Source organism: Cyprinodon tularosa, unplaced genomic scaffold (genome assembly GCF_016077235.1).
Source record: "Cyprinodon tularosa strain WSP-4 unplaced genomic scaffold, ASM1607723v1 ctg740, whole genome shotgun sequence".
Taxonomy (NCBI): domain Eukaryota; kingdom Metazoa; phylum Chordata; class Actinopteri; order Cyprinodontiformes; family Cyprinodontidae; genus Cyprinodon; species Cyprinodon tularosa.
In genome coordinates this window covers 211,932-233,755 of record NW_024039497.1, presented here as the reverse complement: position 1 = coordinate 233,755, position 21,824 = coordinate 211,932, and the positions used below count along the sequence as shown (strand labels likewise).

At 39.7% G+C, this 21,824-nt stretch overlaps 2 protein-coding genes across 2 annotated transcripts in view; one reads left to right on the top strand and one right to left on the bottom strand.

Moving 5' to 3' along the window:
* Positions 1-1,641: 1,641 nt before the first annotated feature.
* Positions 1,642-4,091, top strand: LOC119773076 (tripartite motif-containing protein 16-like). Its single transcript, XM_038269890.1, has one exon. The coding sequence runs from the start codon at positions 1,816-1,818 to the stop codon at positions 3,487-3,489; it is 1,674 nt and encodes a 557-aa protein (XP_038125818.1). The 5' UTR covers positions 1,642-1,815; the 3' UTR covers positions 3,490-4,091.
* Positions 4,092-6,461: 2,370 nt separating this feature from the next.
* LOC119773074 (SH3 domain-containing protein 19-like) overlaps positions 6,462-21,824 on the bottom strand; it is a 42,696-nt gene continuing 27,333 nt past the window's right edge. The window contains exons 8-17 of the mRNA XM_038269889.1: positions 17,312-17,377; positions 15,285-15,513; positions 13,570-13,828; positions 13,280-13,480; positions 10,067-10,116; positions 9,721-9,974; positions 8,012-8,037; positions 7,528-7,702; positions 7,211-7,305; positions 6,462-7,115 (exon numbers count right to left, since the gene is read on the bottom strand). Coding sequence (XP_038125817.1) covers positions 7,005-7,115; positions 7,211-7,305; positions 7,528-7,702; positions 8,012-8,037; positions 9,721-9,974; positions 10,067-10,116; positions 13,280-13,480; positions 13,570-13,828; positions 15,285-15,513; positions 17,312-17,377 — 1,466 coding nt within the window. The 3' untranslated portion in view covers positions 6,462-7,004. The remainder of the gene's footprint in view (positions 7,116-7,210; positions 7,306-7,527; positions 7,703-8,011; positions 8,038-9,720; positions 9,975-10,066; positions 10,117-13,279; positions 13,481-13,569; positions 13,829-15,284; positions 15,514-17,311; positions 17,378-21,824) is intronic.

Here is a 21,824-nt window from a genome sequence, read left to right as displayed (position 1 = left end):
TGAGATGGCACCAATCGGACTTGTCTATCCAGAAACCAAACTGTTAGGAATCCAGTTTGTGTGGGTTGTGCTTTTGTTTGTCTTCCCCCCACCACCAGGCGGCGCCTGGTTCTCGTTGGCCTCCTCACACACCTGCGGATGGTTACCTCATTACCGGAGGACTCTTAAGCTGCTGACTGCCACTACCTCGACGCCAGAGTGTTTGCCAGTTTTGGTCATCCTGCAAACTGGATGTTTTGGACCTTCTCCCCCCTGGAAGGATTCTCTGAGCATCAAACTGAGCTGAGGATTCAAGCTAGAGGTTTGGATCTACTTTTGCCCCAAGGATTGTTTGGGCGTCTCTCTGAGCAAGGGGTTTCATCTCCACAAGAAACCGTTTAAGTACCGCAGGAAAACTAAGTGGCAGTCAGCTCCTCCGTTCCTCAAGGAAACACCACAACCTGGGTAAACCCTGTCCGCCCTCCAACGAGCAAGTCATTCACTGGAACAACCCACACCGACTGGATTCAACAAGAGACACCTTTTTCTGGAAACGTGAGTCCTGTTGCCTTAATTCCCTTCTTCAAATCGAAGACGCAAATTTCCCTCTGAGCCTGAACTAACCGCAGAATCCTCCCCTTCACTTTTCAGTCCCGGTTTGACAGTGTTCAGAGCAGCACTGGACTCCTTTCAACCAACTCTCAATTAAACCTGTTAAACTGTTCCCTGGTACTCTGTTGGGTCTTCTGCATGTGGGCCAGATCTTTAGATAAAATCATGACACAAACGAGTACAAGAGAGGCTACTAGAGATAAATGCGCAATTTTGTGCTGAAAGCTCTAAAAAGAAAAGGGCGACGACATATTTGGACAAAGACATGGCTGAGAAAACATGGCCGCTACAGTTTGTCAATTTTACAGACAGAACTCCATTTCACTCGCACCCCGCCATGCTTCTGTGTTTTCGTCTGAGAGGAAGAACAAGAATACTTGTTTGAGCATGCCCACTGAACGATTTGCCCACGACCACCTTACGACAGCCAACTGAATTTCAAACATGTTTGATATTATCCCTACCTTACGATTCCTGATCGGGAGGTGGTTGTGAGAGGCTGATCAGCCCTCGTTACCCGCTGTACACAAAAATACAAAAATTCTTGCACGGGTGGAGAATCGGCCCGAAAAGGGCAAAAAACTGTACAGTGTAAGCCCGGCTTTATTCATTTTGATAGTGGGATAATATACACATACAGCCCTTATGAGGCTTATAGAAGACTTAGACAGTGTTGCGGCTCCAGATAGATCTGTTTTTTGTTTTGTTGGTCCAATATGGTTCTTTGAACATTTTGGGTTGCCGACACCTGGTCTAGGAAACGTTCTGTAGGGATTATTGTACTTAATAATTGTATTTAACAAAAAAAGTCCAGAAATCTTAAAGCTGTGTCCACAACAATAAATGTTTTCAGATTTGTTAATGTTTAGGCATAGATACAATAAAAGCAAGTTACTTCTTAGAATGATTAAAGCAATGACAAAAAAAAACAGACCTGTAGTGTACAGACATGAATATCAACAAAGCTATAAAAAAAAAAAAAAAAAAAAAAAAAACAGAGCATAGCAAGTCCCTCCCTTCTTTTTTCTGCTGATCCGCACTAACATTTCCTGGTTCGTTCTCTTTCACTACTCTGACATCTGGGGCTCAGTTGCTGTGAATCAACGTGCCATGAAGATCTGCAAGGTCTAACTGCAGCGGATTAAAGAGGAAATGCACGGACTGTGTGAAACTTAAAACAGAGGAACTTTTTTGCAGACTTGTGGCTGTTGTTCTGAGGGCAAAATGGCACAACCAGGAAGTCTTGTTAATTCAGGTAAATTTCTTTGTTCGATCTGTCAGGAAATAATGAAGGATCCGGTAACTATTCCCTGTGGACACAGCTACTGTATGAACTGTATCAAAATTCACTGGGATGGAGAAGATCAGAGGAGAATCCAAAGCTGCCCTCAGTGCAGGAAAGAGTTCCTACCGAGGCCTGTGCTGGTGAAGAACATCGTGTTAGCTGAGTTAGTGGAGGATCTAGAGAAGACTGGACTCCAAGCTGCTGCAGCTGATCACTGCTATGCTGGACCTGAAGATGTGGCCTGTGATGTCTGCACTGGGAGGAAGAGGAAAGCTGTTAAATCCTGTCTGATCTGCAGGGCTTCTTACTGTGAGGATCATCTCCAGCCTCACTATGAATCATTCAATTTTAGAAAACATAAACTAGTTCAAGTTTCTACCAAACTTCAGCAAAGGATCTGCACTCTTCATGATGAGGAGATGAAGATCTATTGTCGTACTGATCAGCAGTGTATCTGTTATCTCTGCACCATGGATGAACATAAAGGCCATGAAACAGTCCCAGCCGCGACCGAAAGGGCTGACAGGCAGAAGGAGCTCCAGGAGAGACGACGACAAATCCAGCAGAGAATCCAGGAGCAAGAGGAAGATGTGAAGCTGCTTCAACAGGAGGTGGAGGCCATCAGTGGCTCTGCTGATAAAGCAGTGGAGAACAATGAGAAGATCTTCACTGATCTGATCCGTCTGATCCAGAAAAGAAGCTCTGATGTGAAGCAGCAGATCAGATCCCAGCAGGAAACTGAAGTGAGTCGAGTCAAAGAGCTTCAGAAGAAGCTGGAGCAGGAGATCACTGAGCTGAAGAGGAAAGATGCTGAGCTGGAGAAGCTCTCAATCACAGAGGATCACAACCAGTTTCTCCAGAACTACCCCTCACTGTCAGCACTCAGTGAGTCTATAGACTCATCCAGGATTGTTCTACCTCTGAGAGACTTTAAGGAAGTGACAGCAGCTGTGTCAGAGCTCAGAGAGAAACTGTTGGACATTTTGAAAGAAAGAATAAAAAGGACAAGAACAATGCCAGTCATTAAAGTGAATGTCTCACAACCAGAGCCAGAGCCTAAAAACAGAGACGACTTCCTGAAATATTCACAAGCGATCACTTTTGACCCAAACACGGCTCACACAGATGTTTCATTGTCTGAGGGGAATAGGAAAGCAACATTAACAAAGCAACAACAGCCATATCCTGATCATCGAGACCGATTCACGTATTACGATCAGGTCCTCAGTAAAGACAGTCTGGAAGGACGCTGTTATTGGGAGGTGGAGTGGAAAGGGGAAGGAGTTCGTCTAGCTGTCACTTACAGGAGTATCAGACGAGCAGGGGTCTCAGACCAATCTGCATTCGGACGAAATGACAAATCTTGGGCTTTACGCTGTGACAGGACTGGGTATCAGTTTTGGCACAAAAATACTTTGGATAAAGTATCAGGTCCAGTTTCCTCCAGAATAGGAGTGTTTCTGGATCACAGAGCAGGTATTCTGTCTTTCTACAGCGTCTCTGAAACCATGACTCTCCTCCATAGAGTCCAGACCACATTCACTCAGCCTCTACATGCTGGAGTTTGGCTGTTTAATTATGGGACCACTGCAGAGTTCATTAAAGCTAAATAGGACCAGTCCAGTGACAGGAGGTCAGTTAAGTATGATATCAGCAACAATTTTAGATTGGTGGGCTCATATTTTGGGCTGACGTTGGGCCATAATGACTATGGGCTCTGATAGGTAGCCCTCTTTTTAGCTCCCAGAGGCCTAATCGCGAAGTTTTATGCCCTTTAAAGGTTTTGCTACTAGCTGCCTGGCCTGTGTCTGAACAAACCCCTTGTGACTGTTTGGTTTGTGGGCAGCTGCTCCTTTGCTTTACTGATTACCTCCCTCTTCCAAGTTGTATAGTTGCCCTGGTACAATCCTGTATGCCCGTCTGCCTAGAACTGCTGCATTATTTCAGAGCCAAGTCCACCTGTGTGAGTGTTGAAAGCGTTCTACCTCTAGCCACTACCAGCTGTGCAAAATATGGTGACTAACCAATAACACATTAAACATTAGACTTAACTCTACAGATAAACCCATGAGTATAATCGAAACTGTTTAAAGTATCAACCCTCCAGACCACTCAGGTCTTCTGGCTCCAGCCTGCTCCGCATACCTAGAACCAGAACTAAACATGGAGAAGCAGCATTTAGTTCCTGTGCTCCACTTATCTGGAACAAACTTCCAGAAAACTGTAAAAGTGCAGAAAGCCTGAGTTCCTTTAAATCAAGACTAAAAACACATTTGTTTAGGATTGCCTTCAACTGTTCTAGTTAAACAGTTCAGCTAAAACATATTTTCTTTAGTCCAACTGTTTTTAATATTTTTTTTTCTGCATTTTTTATTATATTCTATTTATTTTTTTTCCTACTTGCTTTGATTCTGTTTTATCTTCCTGTATTTTAATCATGTAAAGCACTTTGCATTGTCTTTGTACTGAATTGTGCAATACAAATAAATTTGCCTTGCCTTGGCCTTGCCTAAAGTTGTCAAAAAAAATAAAAAACGGGTATCCTTTGTAGCAATGTGGCCACTCTACTGCAATGGAGCATTGATTGGATAAAATCAAACACAATTAGGATTTCATCACGAGATATCAGTTCTTTGGAGCAAAAGTATCCTTGTAGATGCAAGCATCATTCTTAACAGCTTCTTGCTTTTTTGTTTCTTTTTTAATGACAAAGAACTAATCACTTCAGTTTTTTGTTGTAGTTTCTCAAAACATTGCATGATGCAATTTTAGGATCAACCCATCTTGTATTTTCTACTCATGATAATCTTGTCTATTTCCCGGATGATTTAAGCCTTTTTCCCACTGAAAATAGCAGGTTAATGCGCGTTTTTCAAACATGGGTCAACCCCCTAACAATCAGCATTTAGTTCCCTTCCCATTGGCAGAAAAGTTGGGTTTAATAGCTAGCAAGCTGCATGGCTTCTGTCCGCTCACAAGTGCGTGTCTGGTGACATCATCACACTGGGATAGCCATGATGTTAAAAGAGTGACAGAAATCAGGAAAGTAAACAATGAAGAGCAACATGTAGGGAACCCAGGGCTTTATAGTTTCTGAATCGCTCTCACCAGAGCTGCGCCATGTTTATTGAACGTAAACAGAGCTGTTTCGATCAGCATGCCGCTCAGAGCTGAGGCAATCTTAACACAGAGCATTTGCTGATTTGTTTGACACGCGTTATTAAGCCCCTAAAAGCTGATCGTTTCAGAGTTTAAACTGGTTTTTCGGACAGTGGAAAGGGGGTACTACACGCTCTTACTAACATCCCATTGATGTTGAGACTTGGCAGTTAATTACTTCTTTTAAACTGTTTTATAGTCAAAAGCGATGCTGAATTGAACTTAGTTAAATCTGAAAAGGTAAATCCTATAACTTTATTTGCAAATTTCTACATACTTCATAAATGTTTTCCATATCCATGCCAGTTTTTTTTGTTGTTGTGTTAATAAGCTGTATGTATCTTTTGTGTTTTTTTTTATTTTTATCTTGAATCTTGTTTTTTTTTTGTATTTCCCCACATTACTGAGTGACCTATTTGCCCTTTCCCTCCCAATTTTCTATTTTCATTGTTCTTTCATCCTGTACCCAAGGGCTTAATTGTCTTTTTTCTTTGGCATTGACACACAGCAATAATAAAGTGTATTTCTATTCTACATGGATATTAAATATGTGTTTTGGCATTTACTCTTTGTTTTCTAACCACATTATAACCAACGACCACTACTTTTAACAACGTGGCTCCTTTCATTTCTACAGAGTAACAATATATTATTGTAGAGCTGGAAAGGGTGAAAACTTTTTTAACAGTTTGGAAAGGTGTAAAAATGAAACTTTTGTTAATTTAATACCATTTTACTGCATGTCTTACTTTGAAAACAATATTAACAGGATTTTAGTTTAATTTTAGTATGTATAAATTTTCCTTATTTTGTTTTAAAATATATTTAATACAGATATGATTTCTCTATGTTTCTTGTAATAATGTATCGAATTACATACATGAAAAACGACTTACAGCCGCCGTGAACAGTAGCGGCAAACTGCGAAGAGTCGACCGAGCCAGAGGCTGCTGCTGAAAGGGATTCATAGTGACAGAGCAGCCAAATAATATTTGAATACAGGATCGTAATCTTGATCAACTGACTGCACTGAGGAAGCTTTCAGGCTGACTTTCCATTTAAAAACATTAAAACAGCTTTTTTACCCACTGACCACAGTGGTAAAGAAAGGATAGGGTAGCTCTGCACAACGCGCATCAGACCCACTTTATCACCGTGCAGCTAAAGCAGCAAAGAGGCTAAACTTCTACAAGCATCAAAAATGAAGCAGCATGCGCATTTTTGCTGCTCCTGCTGCTTGCAGCTTGAACGTAGCATTAGAGCACATAATATAAAGTTTAGATTAATTTAGTCTGTAAACTACATCCCATCAGCAGCTTCTACCAGCTACTACAGTACTTTATCATAGCTGTAAGATTTAAAGTTTAATGGTATGTTGATTTTAAGGAACCAGATGTTTAAGTTGAAAAAAAGGAAATTTGCACAATTAATGTTCAGTAAATTTATTGCATATTTTCTATTTTCTGACAGATTATGAGTTGCTGTTTAATGGTTGCAAACAAAGAATGAAGACAGAAAATAAGAAGTAAAGAAGAGAAAATGATAATTGAAGCAGATAACCTCAAATCTTTTGATAAAATTGAGGATTGTGGTTTATGAGATTCAGTTCTTGAACAATCAGGTAAAACGATGAGTAAAAAAGTAAAATACGAAGGTCCTGATAAAACAAGGGGGAAATCTGTCAGCAAACTAGAAAACTTCTGTTCAGTTCATCTAAATTAAAAGAAAACATTCAAAGTTTCTCCTTTTCCAGTTTAGTAATCCACCATTAAAACAATCTGGCTTGATTTAGGTCCTTTAATAATGCTCCTGGCAATAAAAAAGCTTAGTCTAAAAAAACAAACAAAACAAAACACTGAAATGGATGAATTTTTTATCCAAAAACACTAGAATAAAAAAGAGCCAGGAAACGCCCCTGAGGGGTCGTTAATGGTCCAAAAGTCTGCTTAACGCTGTGGCTTTAACTTCCTCATCGAAGGAATGAAATGTAGTTTTTAGGAACGATCCCACGCTTTCCGCTTACAACTCCCATAATCCACTGCTCATCGATGGACTCAACTTGTGTGATGATGTCACCGACCTACAACAGACGAAACGGGATGAAAGCCATTGTTTAAAACAAGAGCGCAGCTCTGGATTCGACGTAACAAAAAATAAATTGTTTAAATCCAGAACCTTCAAGGTGAGCTCGTCCTCGTTCTCTGCGGTGAAATCAAACACAGCTTTAGCTGTTCCTTTAGCCGCAGACTGCTGGCCTGTGATTGGTTGAGCTGATTCCAAAAAAAAAACACACACAAAAAAAAACAGAGGTAGCCTTTTTAGCCATCCAATAATCTTTTTACATAATAATAAAATAACAACCAAAGAGGCAAAAATGTGTTTTAAATTCTGACACCAATCAATTTTTTACTTTTCAATTTTCTTTCTAATATTTTTTATTTCTTAATGTGTTTATGACTCTAGAAAAGTGTCGTCTAGATTTATTTTTGTACCCTGACAGGGCTGTGTGAAAGCAGCGGGATAGAGACCCTCCCTCCCGTCCAGTCGACCTCTCCTCCAATCAGCGTCGATGTGCTCCGTCACTTGAATCAGCGCCCCCTTGTGGAACGACAAGTCCTCTGCAGTCTGACCAGAGAAGTCGAACAGAGCAACCACCCACTCCTCTGTCTGTTCCCACAAATAAAATCAGGTTTAGTGCGTATGTAAGTAGAGAAAACTGACAGAATCCTAATGAACGTGATAATGCATTCGTTAATACATATCTACAAGGATATACAGCCGTTTGATTTCTTTTTATGTGTGGATTGCATGAACTGTTACCGACATCTGGTGAAAATGTCATGTCAATAGCACCTCTAGAAATATATTAACTGAGAAAAATGGTGGCGTGTTAAATACTTGTTTTAGCCGCTGTGACAGGCTGAACTAACAGAAAACAGCTTTATAAAAATGGAAAACAAGTAGAGAAACACTCACCTCTAACTCAGATGGCTTAACGGTCACTGTGGATAAACATGCAATGAAGAAAAAAAGGAAATTAAAGTTTGTAAATAGGTTTAAAAGCAACTAAGAGAGAAAAAAAATGACAGAAGTTTATATAAAATTAAATTTGACAAAAAAACATCTTTAAAAACTATTTTAGCATCTTGTAATCCAACACATTTAATTCTATAAAAACATATTTAAAGGGATTTTGCTTTATCTAGATAAATCTGGAATATAAGAATATCAGTATGATATCATAGCAGTCAATCAGTACAAAGTACCTGACTGTTATAAAACCATAGAGACCCCCTGTGTCTATTTTCAGTCTGATGTCTTTTATCTACATAACTGGATGAAGTGTTTTAGTGTATTTGATAAGTGGAAAATACAGAATAACAGAACCTGGGAAAGCAGCAGATCCATGTGTGAAACATGGAGCTTCTAGCTGGAGATGATTTACAGATCTCTGCCAAGTTCAGCTTCAATGAAGACTAGATCTAGAATACTACAGAGGGCGTGCAGGTGGGGCAACGGTTGCACAACACAACAACGGTGTAAATAATAGTTTTGTATCAGTGCATCGATCCAACAGCCGACGATTCAATGCATCGATACGTCTGCAAGAGTATCGATTCATGTTTTTTTTTTCCTCCGGTCTATTTTAATCCATTTGCTCCGGGACGTAATTCTCCCTCCCGTGCTGGGGTGGCGCTAAACCTATTTCGCCCTCCTACCTCGCTTCCTGGTTATATGCAGCAGTGTGTTGCAGTGAGCTTGACACAGACATTTTTGATTTATTCCCAATATTGAAGGGTGGTCTGTGCTACACGCTGTGGGTCTAGATACGGCTGAGGCGGTGAGGAAGTGGCGGGGTGGACATGACGGTGAATAATAGCGGGGATCCAGGTAGAAAAAGGGTCCCGGCGTTCTTGCGCACCTCGCTCTTCTAGCTGGTCCATCTTTGCGAGTTGTTTTCCGCAATTTTGGTCATAAAAACAAAACAAGCCGGCCTCCTGTCTGCGGCCATTTACAATTTGGGAGAGGTGCAGCGAAGCGTCTGCGGAGGGGGCGAGGATGTCGACTGTCTGGAGCCGAGGTATTGCATTACACTCATTGCACTGATTTTGTGCAGTATTTTTTTTATACAAAGCCTTTCAGAATCTATAACGCAGGGGTATTATTATTTTTCAGTGAAAGAGGTTTTCATAGGCCTAGGTGTACTTCTGTTATTTGCTGTTGTTTCTCAAATAAAATGCATAACGATATTATAGCTTTCATTAAATTTATTTTAAATTTGAAACAGCCTGTAAGGTAAAAAAAAAAAAATGAACCAATTAATCTTTGTGGTGTATTCTTGAGTAACGAAAATAATCCAATCGTTCGGTCAGGAAATCGATACTGAATAAAGTCGCCATAATGGTTGTGATTTACAACCCTAGTACACTGTGTGATTTTCGTGCGAGAATTTTCAGATCGGGCCGACTTTCAGCCTAATTGTGCGTCGTGAGTCGGGGGGGTTACCAGCGGTGATAAGCCTCTTACGACCACCTCCAGATCAGGAATCGTGAGGTCGGGAGAAAATCAAACATGTTTGATATTCAACACACAGACATCTTTCCTTTTACCAGCTTCTTTTCGGAGACACCGTCTCTGGTTAAAGTGGACATTTATTCCAGCAGATTATAATCTCTGTGACTCACCAGAGTTTTCCGTCTCTCCTGGTTCTGTTGATTCCAGTTTGGTGGTTTCTACTGATGATGACGATGTGATCTCTGGAAGGGGCTCCAACACCTCTGTGAAGTTGAGTGGAAATATCCCAGCTCGCCCGTGGATCTGGCCCCGCCCCCACTCCTCACCAACCAGCTCCAGGAGGGCGATGACGTCCCCCTGAGAGAAGGTGAGCTCACCTTCCTCCTCTCCCTCGTAGTCAAACAGAGCGACGCATCGTGGCCCGCTGCAGAGACGGACGACACACAGAGGTCCCAGGATTAGCATCTGGGTGGTTCTGATTCATCTTGGATTGATCATGGAGTGAAGCTCTCCGACCTGACTGCGGGGGGGTCCGGCTGCTCTTTGAGCTCAGCAGGCAGGATGGACTGCAGAAAGAAAGAAAATACTGTTAGGGTGAAATAATAAAGGCCTAAAACAGGACTGGATGACATGACCAAATATTACATCATAGTATTTTATTAAGTTTGGTTAATCCGATATAATTCCACTATCAACACAAACAAAATAAAATATTTATATTGAACAAACTTATAGAAATATTTTAGCCACCTTTATAAACACATAAAACCAGTCAGTTTTATGTGTTTATAAAGTGTCAGTCAGTGACAAATAATGATAGACTGTATAGTAAACTGAAATATTGTAAATGTCTAGGGCTGCAACTAACCATTATTTAGCAAATCGATTCATCTGTTGATCATATTTTTGGTTAATAATCTGATAGCTAAATGTTCCTTAATGAAGAATTTTTCCAAAATGAAACCAGGTAAAAATAAAACTTTTCCACTTGAGGAGTTCTGAATCCAGCATATTGACAAAAGAAAAAGATTTTCATACAAAATGTTTACACATTTCTTTTTACAATTTTGGTATAATTACTGCTCTAAGAGGGTTGATCTGTCTGCTATACATATTTCAGAGTCATTATACTCCTATTAACGATTAATCGATTTCAAACTTATTAGTTGATTATTTCAAAAATTGATTAATCAATCGGATTGTTTCAGCCCTAGAAATGCCATATCACGGTTATTGAACAAAATTAAGATCACGATATGTTGATACTGAATTATTGTCATGCTCCGGGTTTAAAGGTTCAGAAATATTTATACTAGTTCTGGTTTTCTTAAAATCGATAAAAATAGAAAAGTAAAACCTATTATGAAGTCTTCTATCAAGATATTTTCATTAAGTGCTCAAATTATCCATTTCTTATGATCTGCCTTTATTCATAATAAAGCTGAAGGCGTCTGGTTTGTTATAAATTGTTCTTCCTGTATTTACGGGATTAATGAGCATCAAAGCACAACTCCTGATTCTCATCATATTTCTTCACCTCAGTTGTATAAACAGGCTATGGTGCCCTCTAGTGGTCTTAAACAAAACTATGGATTATAAACTCCGATATTTGTGAGCCTCTGTAAATATTATATTATGGATTTTAATAATGAAGGGCATATTGTCGTGTGTTTGGATGTATACTTAAGCTTAAATCTACTTCTTTTTATTTTAATTTGAGACGAAAACAAGCATTCGATATAAACTGTGCATCTCATCATGAGTATGCCTTTGTTAGAAAGTTTGATCATATTGTTCCTTTCAAACAGATAAATTAAATCAATGCTGTTTACACAGCAAACATCTGGGGCATCTGGTTTTCATGCAAAGTCTATGTTTGTAGCTCCTGCGGCGTGTTTCCACCGTCTGCCGCAGTGTTTTGAGCTTCCTAGCATGAATGTGCATCAAGCTCGTCCAATCAGAGAAGCTGATCTTTGAGTTGGCAGAGAGACGGTCTCTGCATCCGTGATCCCCATCCAAAATAAACAAGAATATTTACATTTAAAGTTAAAAAACAGTAGTATGTATTTTTTTCAGGTACAAAAGTGAGAGTTAGGTGAATAATCCCATTCATTTTTTTTTTTTTTTGTTGTTATTGAACTGCAGAGAAACCATCTATAAATACTATAGAAAGTATAAAAACTGAAATGTGTTTGTTTTCATATGCTGGTGCTGGAAAACAGGAACAGCAGCACGTTTTATTTAAAAGTTTAATTCATTCATACAAGCTTACTTTCCAAAAGAAGATTTGCAATTTTTCCACTATGTCAGACTCACCGGTAAGTGAAAATGGGGACGAGCCCGTAGGACGGCCTTACGTAAACATATCACCAGAATGATTGACAATTAGGAGGACCACTTATTTAGATGATCCACCCGGAAAAAAGAACACCCTCCACTATATCTTTAACAGAAGCCAATTAACCTAACAGTAATGTTTTTGAACTCTTGGAGGAAGCTGCTGTACCTGGAGAGAACCCAAAGGGAGAACAGGAATCAAACCCAGAACCTTCTTGCTGCAATGCAACAGAGCTAAGCACTTCTCTACTGTGCAGACCACTTGTGGGTATATTACATTTAAATTCTATCTTTAAATGACCACTTGTATTATTTCTGGGAGATTTTCGGATTATGTACGGAGATTACTTAGCAGGGGTGGGTATTGGCAAAGAAGTAATGATTCGATTCGAATCACGATTCACATTCCACGATGCGATTCTATCACAATGCATCACAATACTTGAAATATCGCAATGCATCGCGCTATTTTCACTGAACACTGTAGGAAAAGGATACAGCCCTTACCAGTGGCTGACTGGCGAATTTTCTTAGTGTCCTCCATGTTTTGTTTACGAATGACTGGTCTCAGTATCCCGCGGACGGAAATGCTTGTGACACAAAGCAGCGGGCATCAACACATCCGCAGCGACATCTACTGGACTGGAAATTGTATTCCACTTGGTTTGGCTGATGTGCGCCAAACATTCATGTATTTTATTTGTTCATTTTTTAAAATTAAGAATCGATACTTGGCGTCAAGAATTGATGCAGTAGATCACAATAATTAGAATCGCGATGCATCATCATGACGATTATTTTGCAAACCCCTATTATTTAGTGGCTTTTTGTTGAATAATGTAAAATGAAAATGAATGCATTAATGCGGATGCCATACATTTCTCCTCTTTCACCTTAGGCCAGCATCTCATATTTTACAATTCAGCTACCGTTTTCATCTGAGTGATGAAGACACATTTAAATTGTTTAGCAGCACAATTTGCCATTTTAGGTTGCGATTTTTTTTTCTCATTTTCAATTATGGATGAGCGATATGGCTTCAAAATCTAGTTGCCTCTATGAGGTAACCTTAATTTAAAGGGCAATAAAATTCAGGCGGTGAAACAACCATAGAAATGAGAATATAAGTAAAACTTTGCAGCTGGTGGCGTCCCACAGCGAGTTAGTTAATCGGTTAATAGTAAACATCCAGGAACAAAATGTGATGAACAGGAATCAGTTTGGGCTACGGAAGGTCATTGGTACATTGCTGAAATAAAAATAAAATAAAAAACACACTGGTCAGCACAAATGTAAATTAGTATAGATAAATAAATATACATTCAAGATGAATAGAAAGAAGTATATTTTTAAACAAATGCATTAAAACCACAATGATTTCCTGCGTTGTACCTGGATGTCTGGCTGGTTGAGATCCTCTATGACCGTTTTTGACTCGCTCTCCTTATCCTGGACGGGCTCTGGCTGCGGGTCCGAGTCCAAGAGACACTGAGGCGGGCTGATGACGCTGCTCTGATCCTTCCCTTCATTTGACTCCTGGGGCTCTGTAGGAGTCGGGATCGGATCATCGAGGACAATCAGGACTTCCTGTTTCTGGGAAACAACCAGATCAAAATCAGATCTAAAAAATAACGTAGATCTGTTTGTCACAGACTAATCTCTGGGTGTGTCTGTGTGGGTACCATGTAGCTGCTGTACAGCGGGTGTCCAGGTTTAGGGCGAGGCGGCAGAGGGGGGCCTTTTTTTGCCACCCTCTGTGTCTGCATCTGATTAGCAGTGGGAGTAGATGAGGAGTGTGATGGCGAAGATCGTCCAGCAGGTGTAGTGGAGGCAGCGATCTGATTGGTTGAGGGGAACGAGTTGATGGCTGGGGGTGGCGGTCTCCCTGGGGCGGCTTTGATTGGTGGAGGGCGAAGGGGGAGGAGTTTAACACTTGGTGGACTTTGGGGGAAAAAAAAAAAAGGATGAAAGAAAGAAAACCAAGTAGTCAAAACCTCCGTCAGGCTTTAATTATGCTGGGAACAAATGTTCAATTTAGAAAATAAATTATTATTTCACAATAAAAGCTCTGTAGACTGTGGGGCTTATTTCCAGCTGATCTGAGAGGCCATCAAACCAGTTTATGCTTAAAGATTCAACACATGCTAACAAACTGCATTTCCTCCAAGACAGAATCCTAAATCATAATCTTTGTGGTTTTAAAGACTAAAAAAACTAAACTAGAATAACGACTATCAAACCTTAAACTAGGCCTGGGCAAAAAAAATCGATTAAATTAATTTGAATTTTTCTTGAGGGCGATTTAAAGAAGTTTGACAATCGGCAGCGTCGCATCAAATGGCAAATGAAATAACTACAGGTGAGAGAGAAGTTCGTACTGAAAAAAGGAATAAAATCATCTGTTGTCGGAACAGCAGGGCCTAAAGTTCTTTTAGTGGTGGATTTCCGGCATGCAGCAACTGTGGCTGGGTTGTTTGTTGATTTTTTGGGAGGGGAAAATAAACTTCTCAACATTAGTTTCATAGCAACACCAGCGATAACTCTGGCTGCTATGATGACGTGTCTTTTGGAGCTTATCAGAACGCATTACTACCCAAACACAAGTTTAGTAGGAGGATGGAGGATGGGAGTGGGGGGTTCAGTTACATGAACGAGCTGCAGCCAAGACAGTAGAAACAGCAGCACATAGCAGCTTGTGAACATTAACAACACACCGGTGTTTATACAGGAATGAGTAACTCTAATTTAATACTTTTTAATGCTCTTTTAGTGCACTTAGAAATAATTTTGCTCTTAGAAATAAGTACCCATGACATTTTATATATATATATATATATATATTTTCTCTATCTTTTTCTCTGCCTCGAGCTCCTTTTTCAGAACATAGTTCTGGGCAACTATATCGCGATATAATATATCTGACAAAATTGTTTTTATAAACTTTATAAATTTTTCTTAAAAGAAGGCATTTTAAATGCCACGATAATCAAATTTTATTAATGTGAAGGCAAATTAATGCCTTAATTTAAAAAATAATAATCAAATTAGGGTGGTGTAAGAAAAGGTTCCAGGTCCAGATAGCTAACAAGCTAGCTGTTAAAAGAAGCACGGCTGCCAATAGTGCGGTGCGGTAGTGATGTTCCCCCTCGCATAGCCAAAGACATGGTGACCCATTTGTATTTATTGCTTTCCTTAATGATTAGCAAAAAAAAAATACAATTTTTTAAATCAAATTAAAAGTAATTTTGAAAGAATTAGATTTTTTTTTAGGCCATAACACCCAGCCCTAGCTTAAACTCTGATCTAAATAAATCCCCTCCATGCCTCTTTAATAAAGCATTCATAACATAAGGTGTATTCCTGATGCCGCTGATTCAGTTTATTTTAGTTTTCTCACCGTAGAGGGAGAGAAGTGTCTGAGGACGCTGTGTTTGGAGGGTTTTCTGTTTCAGGTTTGGACTGGGGTATAGAGCCCTTCCTCATGGCTGGAGCTGGTGTTGGTGGTTTAGGCGGTCCTGGCGGTTTGGTTGGAGCAACAGGATTGACAGCTGTGGGTTTAGGAGGGACTGGGTTTGGATCTGGACGTGCTGGTGGTACTAAAGTCGGTTTGGGAGCCAGATTTGGAGCTGGAAGTGAAAGGAAGATGAGAAATTATATTTATAAAACATAAAAGATCAACCCACTATGATAAATAAGTAAAGGAGAAAACCCATTTCCAGCCTATTCTGCTGTTATTTCTATAACTTCTCCCCTGTGCAGCTAGATGATCAGTTATACATTAGCTCCCTCTACTGGTCTAAAATGTTTTCAATGCACCATTTAAACTACATTTTGATCAGATTCCAAACCTGTATATTTGAGGTGATTACTTTGTGTTCACAGCTACTGTTGTGGGAGCAGGTTTGTGTGCTTTAGCATTGAGCTAAAACTGACTTTACATCAACTTAGGAACTTTAAAAGTGAGATTAACTGCATCCAAAACAGAGAAAACCAAATAAATAAAATAAAACCGAATATCCGACATCGTAATGTTTTATATCAAAAAGATTAAATAAATGGAATATTAGCTCAATATAGATTCATAACTCAGGAATATCAAATTTTTGTCTTATTTTTTGAAATTTTTTTTTTAATTTTCAGTTCTAGTTCAGTTCTATTTTGTTATTTGATTCATTTTTTTTTGTTAGCTTGGTTCAAAATGACATTTCGTAAAGGCAAACGGATCCTCTTTCAACATGACTGACGCTATCACTTTAATTATTAAATCCTAAATCAACCAATCTGTAAAGTAAAAAATTGTTTTTTTGACCTATTGGTCTCTACGTCTCTTCCATCGCAATCATTTCTACAGTCTTATGATCAAATGTTGAATATTTCCCTGTTGTTTTCTAACAGAAACAGCAGCTAGCGAGGTCTCCTACATCTGCCTCCAGCTTTGCTTATATTCAGCATAGCTTAGCATTAGCTTGTTTGACCTAATGTTGCTTTTCTAGCCCCTTTGTCCAGTTTACCCTTTCTAGATTCTCTTCGATCCAAACCACATCAACAAAGCATGTTTCTTCCTTCACACAGCTGTTCACTGGGTATTATCTTTAAACAGAGCTGTGGTTGTTTATAACCCAGCAGGTCAGCAGTTTCTGAAATACTCAGACAGCCACATTAAGCACAAACATCCAAGCTCTGTTCCAAGTCTCTTTAAATCCCATTTCTTGCACATTTAGATGCTCAGTGTGAAATTCAGCAGCTGTTCTTCTCCACATCTAAAAGCACAACAACTGACTGCATGTTTTGAGTTGCTGCTGCCTGACTGGCTTTTAAAAAAAATTAAAATATTTGTATTTTTCATGCAGCTGAGAGTTTATAATAAACAACCTTATCTTTTTTTTGTTCAAGTTAGCTTTAACCTTCCCTTTTTAAGTGACTCTAGGAAACTTTAATGTTTTGGCAGAAATTCAGTGTCATATTCTGCAGAATAAACACTTATCTCTTAGAGCGGACATGGACCAGTCTAAATACTGGCAGGGTGAGATTTCTACAACAAGTTCAGGACAAGCCTAATTTAAAGAGGCAATAAACCAGCCGAAAGCCCAGCCAGCAATGCACACTGAGGGCCAATACACACTTTAAACCCACAACAACAGTGGGGGCTTGTTTCTTCACACACAATCATCCCATTTTACTCCCACCAAGTTTAGATTGCATAACACAATCCTCCCTCTTTGTCTTGAACCCAAACACGCAGTCGCATACAAACACGCAGCACATAAAATCTGTCCACTCGTTTGCATGTTTCTGCAGCATAATGAATGAGCTGCATTTGTGTCTCTAAGCTCTCAAACACACCATTGTGCTGCAGCCACATCCAGATCAGTGTTAAAGATCACGCAAAGACACACACAGACACTGCAGGGACTGTAATCTCACCGCTGGCTCTGCGAGGGGAAGCAGGCGCTGCCGGTTTGACCGTGGAACGGCTACTTCCTCCTTTAGCTAGAATGAGGGAAAAAAACATTAAAAATCATTTAATATATATAATTAAAGCTCTTTTTACTAACTTTTTTCTTATTTTTGGTGATATTTTAACTGTGTGACATATAAATGTTTAAGAGCAAATGAAAGTCAGAATTCAGAACATTTATGGAGTGAATTTAGCTCCATTATTTGCAAAGAAAATGTGAAAATGACGATTCAGTTTTTATTTCTAAACTTTTTTTAATAGATTTTTTCAAATTTTATTTATTCACTTGAATTTTAAGTTTTTTAAAATGTGTTTGTTTTCATTTCAATTTCATAAATTGAATTAACTTCTGTGAAGGGGGGGGCTTTCCTGTGGAGGGAGCAAACACGCTTTTCTATTGGTCTGCTGGACGCTAGCAACAACATTTCTATTGGTCAATCGTGTGGGATTGTTTATTTGCTTTAAAGTGTAGAGAATGTGATCTGCAAAAGGTAATTTGAAAAGAATGTAACTCGTAAAACTTAATAAAAAAAATAGAAAAACTTTTATGTGAATAAATAAGATGTCAAAAACCAATAACAAAATAAAAATCTAAAAATAAAATCTGGAAAATTAGAAATTTGAAAAAGAAAAACATTTGTTGAAAATAAAATGATATAAAATTTCACATCTCTCTGCAGCAGGAAGACAGTCTATGAAATCAACAGCTCCCCAGTTTAGCGTCGTCCTCCACCTGCGCTCAGGCTGCAGACAAACCAGTTCTCTACCGGCCGATGGGCGGCAGCAGCAGTTTACTTTCCTTTCATCCCTGCTCTGTTATATGTGCACCATAGCATCATGTTACAGACATGCATGAGATAAAATGCTTTGCTGTCTGCAGAGAAGAACCTGATCTACATGTGCTGCTACAACAGCAAGCCGAATTATGACACGTTGTAAACGAGGATATCTGAACTAATATTTTAAACTGAGCATATGCAGACTGGTTATGTCATGCAGGCAACTTCTGTTGTGCAACAGAAAAAGAAAGAGCACTCACGATTGCTAAAGGATTTGCAGTGATGATGAAAGAAAGGAGGACCTAAGAAAAGTTTTCCATCTGCATGTTTTTTTTTTTAAACAAAAATGAGTAAAGCTGCTTTCTGTATAACTTGTATTTGATACATCGACCTCCGTTTATCCACACAGGTTCAGTTGGCTGCATTCAGCCATGCAAATACTCCTCCTGAATGAACCATCTATTATCCGTTCTTCAGGGAAGTTTTTCCTTGTTTGGACCAAAAACAGGAAAAAAAAAACAACATTGTGAAAAAACAGCCAGAAATAAACTGTTTCCTGCAGGTTAAGGGTGGGCACATAAAGTCATTCCTCCATACAACATGAATACATTTAACAATTTATGACGGTCAGTTAAAAATAATTAAATAATCAGTCATTTTTTTCCCAACTTGTTTTAATTGTTTTGTTTTTAAACCATCTTATTGGCTTAATGTGTGTTGAGAACTTTATGGCTGCTGTGGTTTTTTTAATAAGCTTTATCAGGAGGAGTGGTAGCTTAGTGGTTAGAGCTTGGAATCCTGAGGTTGGGAGTTTGAAACCCACTCCCACAGACTGCCACTCTGGGTCTCTGAGCAAGACCCTTTAACCCCCGGTGCCCCACAATGGAAGCCCACTGCTCCCCAAGCAGGTGGGTTAAATGCAGAGGTAGGGGAGTGGTGGACTAGTGTTTAGGGCATTGAGCTTGGAATCCAGAGGTTCTGAGTTCAAGCTCCGCTGGGTACATGAGCAAAGACCCTGTTGTCGGAAAATTTAGATTTCTCTTATTTCATATATTAATTTATCCTATTTACTCACTGTAAAAGTTTTAGCCAAGTCTACTTCACCTGCAAGGCCACACAGTTCTCCTTTTGTGAGGATGTTTGTAGAGCAGCAGAGCTTCTTCTCAAAACAAGACAGATTCTTTCTCAAGGTTTATTCATAACATTTTACTGTTTAACCAAAGTGTCTGTAATTTCTTTTGACTCTGACTACTTTCTATTGTTGTAAGTAAAGGGGAACGAACGCTGCTCAGGCAGAACAGGGCTGATTACCAAGCAATAAGGGCCATATGATGAACTGCTCTCTCTTTGCAAATATAAGATATGAATAAATGTGCTGATTGCGTGAAATCCACCAATCTCTGTTTATTTAACTGGTGTGAGCAGCTGAATACTTTTCCCAATACAATTCTTAACCCTACACTGCTCCCTGGCACATGGCAGCCCACTGCATCCCCAAGGGGATGGGTTAAATGCATAAAGTTCATTTCATTGCTCTGTACTTGTGACAGTGTAAAAAATAAAATAAAACACTGGAAATTATAAATTAAAATGAGTCAAAAATAACAGAAAATCTACAAAAAAAAAAGAAATCTAAACATTCAGTTTTTGGATTCCTCACTGAGAAGCTGATGTGTTTCTATTCATTAGGATATTTCATTCAAACAAAGATGCTCTGGCTGTTTACTTGCTCTATTATGTAACCATGACAGTGACAGATGCCATGATGACTCCACCTGTTTGTGGCCATATTTACACCTGATCAGAGTAAAGTGCTGACTGCTCACCTGTTAATCTGTTTGTGTCTATGAGCATCAGTATACTGTTGCTACCATGGAACCAGTAGCTGACACTTTTAAGTCAAGTTTTAAGTGATTATTGAAATGATTTGTGATACTTGTTCAGTTTCCAAGGATTGTTTATTTATACCTGTAGGTAGATTTTTTCTGAAGTGATTGAAGACAGACACTAAAAAACATTAAGGCTACATAAAGAAAATCACAGCACGACACAGAGGAGGAGTTGGGAGTTAAAAATCGAGACTGAAAATAAAAAAGGAATAAAAAAACAAAAATTTTCACAAAAGGCTTCTGTTGTGCTCAAATCTGATTAAATATCTAGTTTAGGATGAAAACTAGACCTAAGCTGTTGATTCCAGATTTATCATTCAAGTCTTTCCTTCATTATAATTTGATCCCTTTATATTTTTAGCTTCCACAGTTGAGGAAAAGCATCAAAATATCATTCTTCTTGAGAGTTAAACAGAGATCATCATAACGACTGCTTCTGAAGGTGCAGCCCAGTCAAAAACTTCACTTCTTTATCAGCAGCTGCTGCTCTTCTAGCCTATCTGGTTGTTAGGCAGCGTAAACAGGAAGCGGGGCATTTCCCTCTTGCAAATATTTGGGAAATAACCAGAGACCTTTGCAAGTATCTGCTTACAGAAACAGGGATCTTAACAAGCAGTGTGTGTGCATCAAAGCTCCAAATTTGAGAGTTAAATCAGCATAACCATTCGCATGATACGCAGAATTTGGATCGCACAAAATGTGTCCTTCGCAAAAAGAATTAGATTTATATTGCTATTTTCTATTACAAAATGAAATTTCGTTTAGAACAGCTCTCTAGACGGTTTCTAGAAGTGCAGCCTTGATAAGGTAAGCAGCAGTTGTTGTTGAGCTGCTGCTACTGCCTCCAGCTCCTGAAGCACTTGCTTCTCCTGGCTCAGGGGAGGAAGAGGACGATGATGATGAAGCTGTGAGGGTGGTCGCCCCCTGGGTTGATGAGATGACATGGTTGGAGCAGCAGTGGTGCCATTCGGCAGGTTTAGCAGCAACAGACGAGGCTGGAGAAGGTGTGGAAGCCGGAGGGGGTCGAGAGGAGCCGGCTGGGGATGTTTCAGCATTTGGCAGAGAAGCATCTAGAATGCTCTCCTCATTTTCACCTGCAGAGGGCAGTGCTTCCCCTCTGGATGCCGAAGACTACCTGGGAACAGTCTCAGAGGAGCCTCCATTCCTGCAGACCTCTTTGTTTCTATCGGTGCGGTACGGCATCGGCTCCCTCACGCCAACAACACCGTCCAGTACTGCTGTACGCAGCCAAGACCAAGTCAGAATGATGGCGCAGCAGTTACATATCTCCTTTTTTGAAGAGAGTTGGAGTCGAAGATGATCCATTTTGTTTTCCAGCGAGCTGATGTTGGAGAGCAGGATTGATGGAAGCGGCGGTCTGTGGGGAATTTCTCTTTAGCTTTGCAGTTAGCCCCTCTCTGCAGCCCCGCTTTCCCCTCTCTCGCGCATCTCTTCCTCCGTCCGTTATTTTCCGCTGTTGTCCTCCTGACATCCGTCCGTAGCACGTCACAGCTTTTTAAATCGTCAAAAATGTCAGTATTTGAAACATTTTGGTACCGTAGCTCCAGCAGGCGTTGGCGATAATAGACGCGGGTTTGATGTTTAGTTTGTATCGTTTTAAGCAGCATATTTTGTGAAATTGTCGAGAGGAGCTGCTCTTGGCCGCTGCCTTGGAGCGCTGCAATGGTAACCGAAGCGTCGCCAAGGTAACCAAAGATGCGAACACGCCTTTTCCTATGTAGGACATGGAAATCACCTGATTCTGAGGCCGCATTCGTGTTCAATTTGAATGAACCGTGACGACAACGTAA

Bases quoted from the DNA above. Each gene is read 5' to 3' on its own strand.
- LOC119773076 (XM_038269890.1), top strand. From the start codon at position 1,816: ATGGCACAACCAGGAAGTCTTGTTAATTCAGGTAAATTTCTTTGTTCG.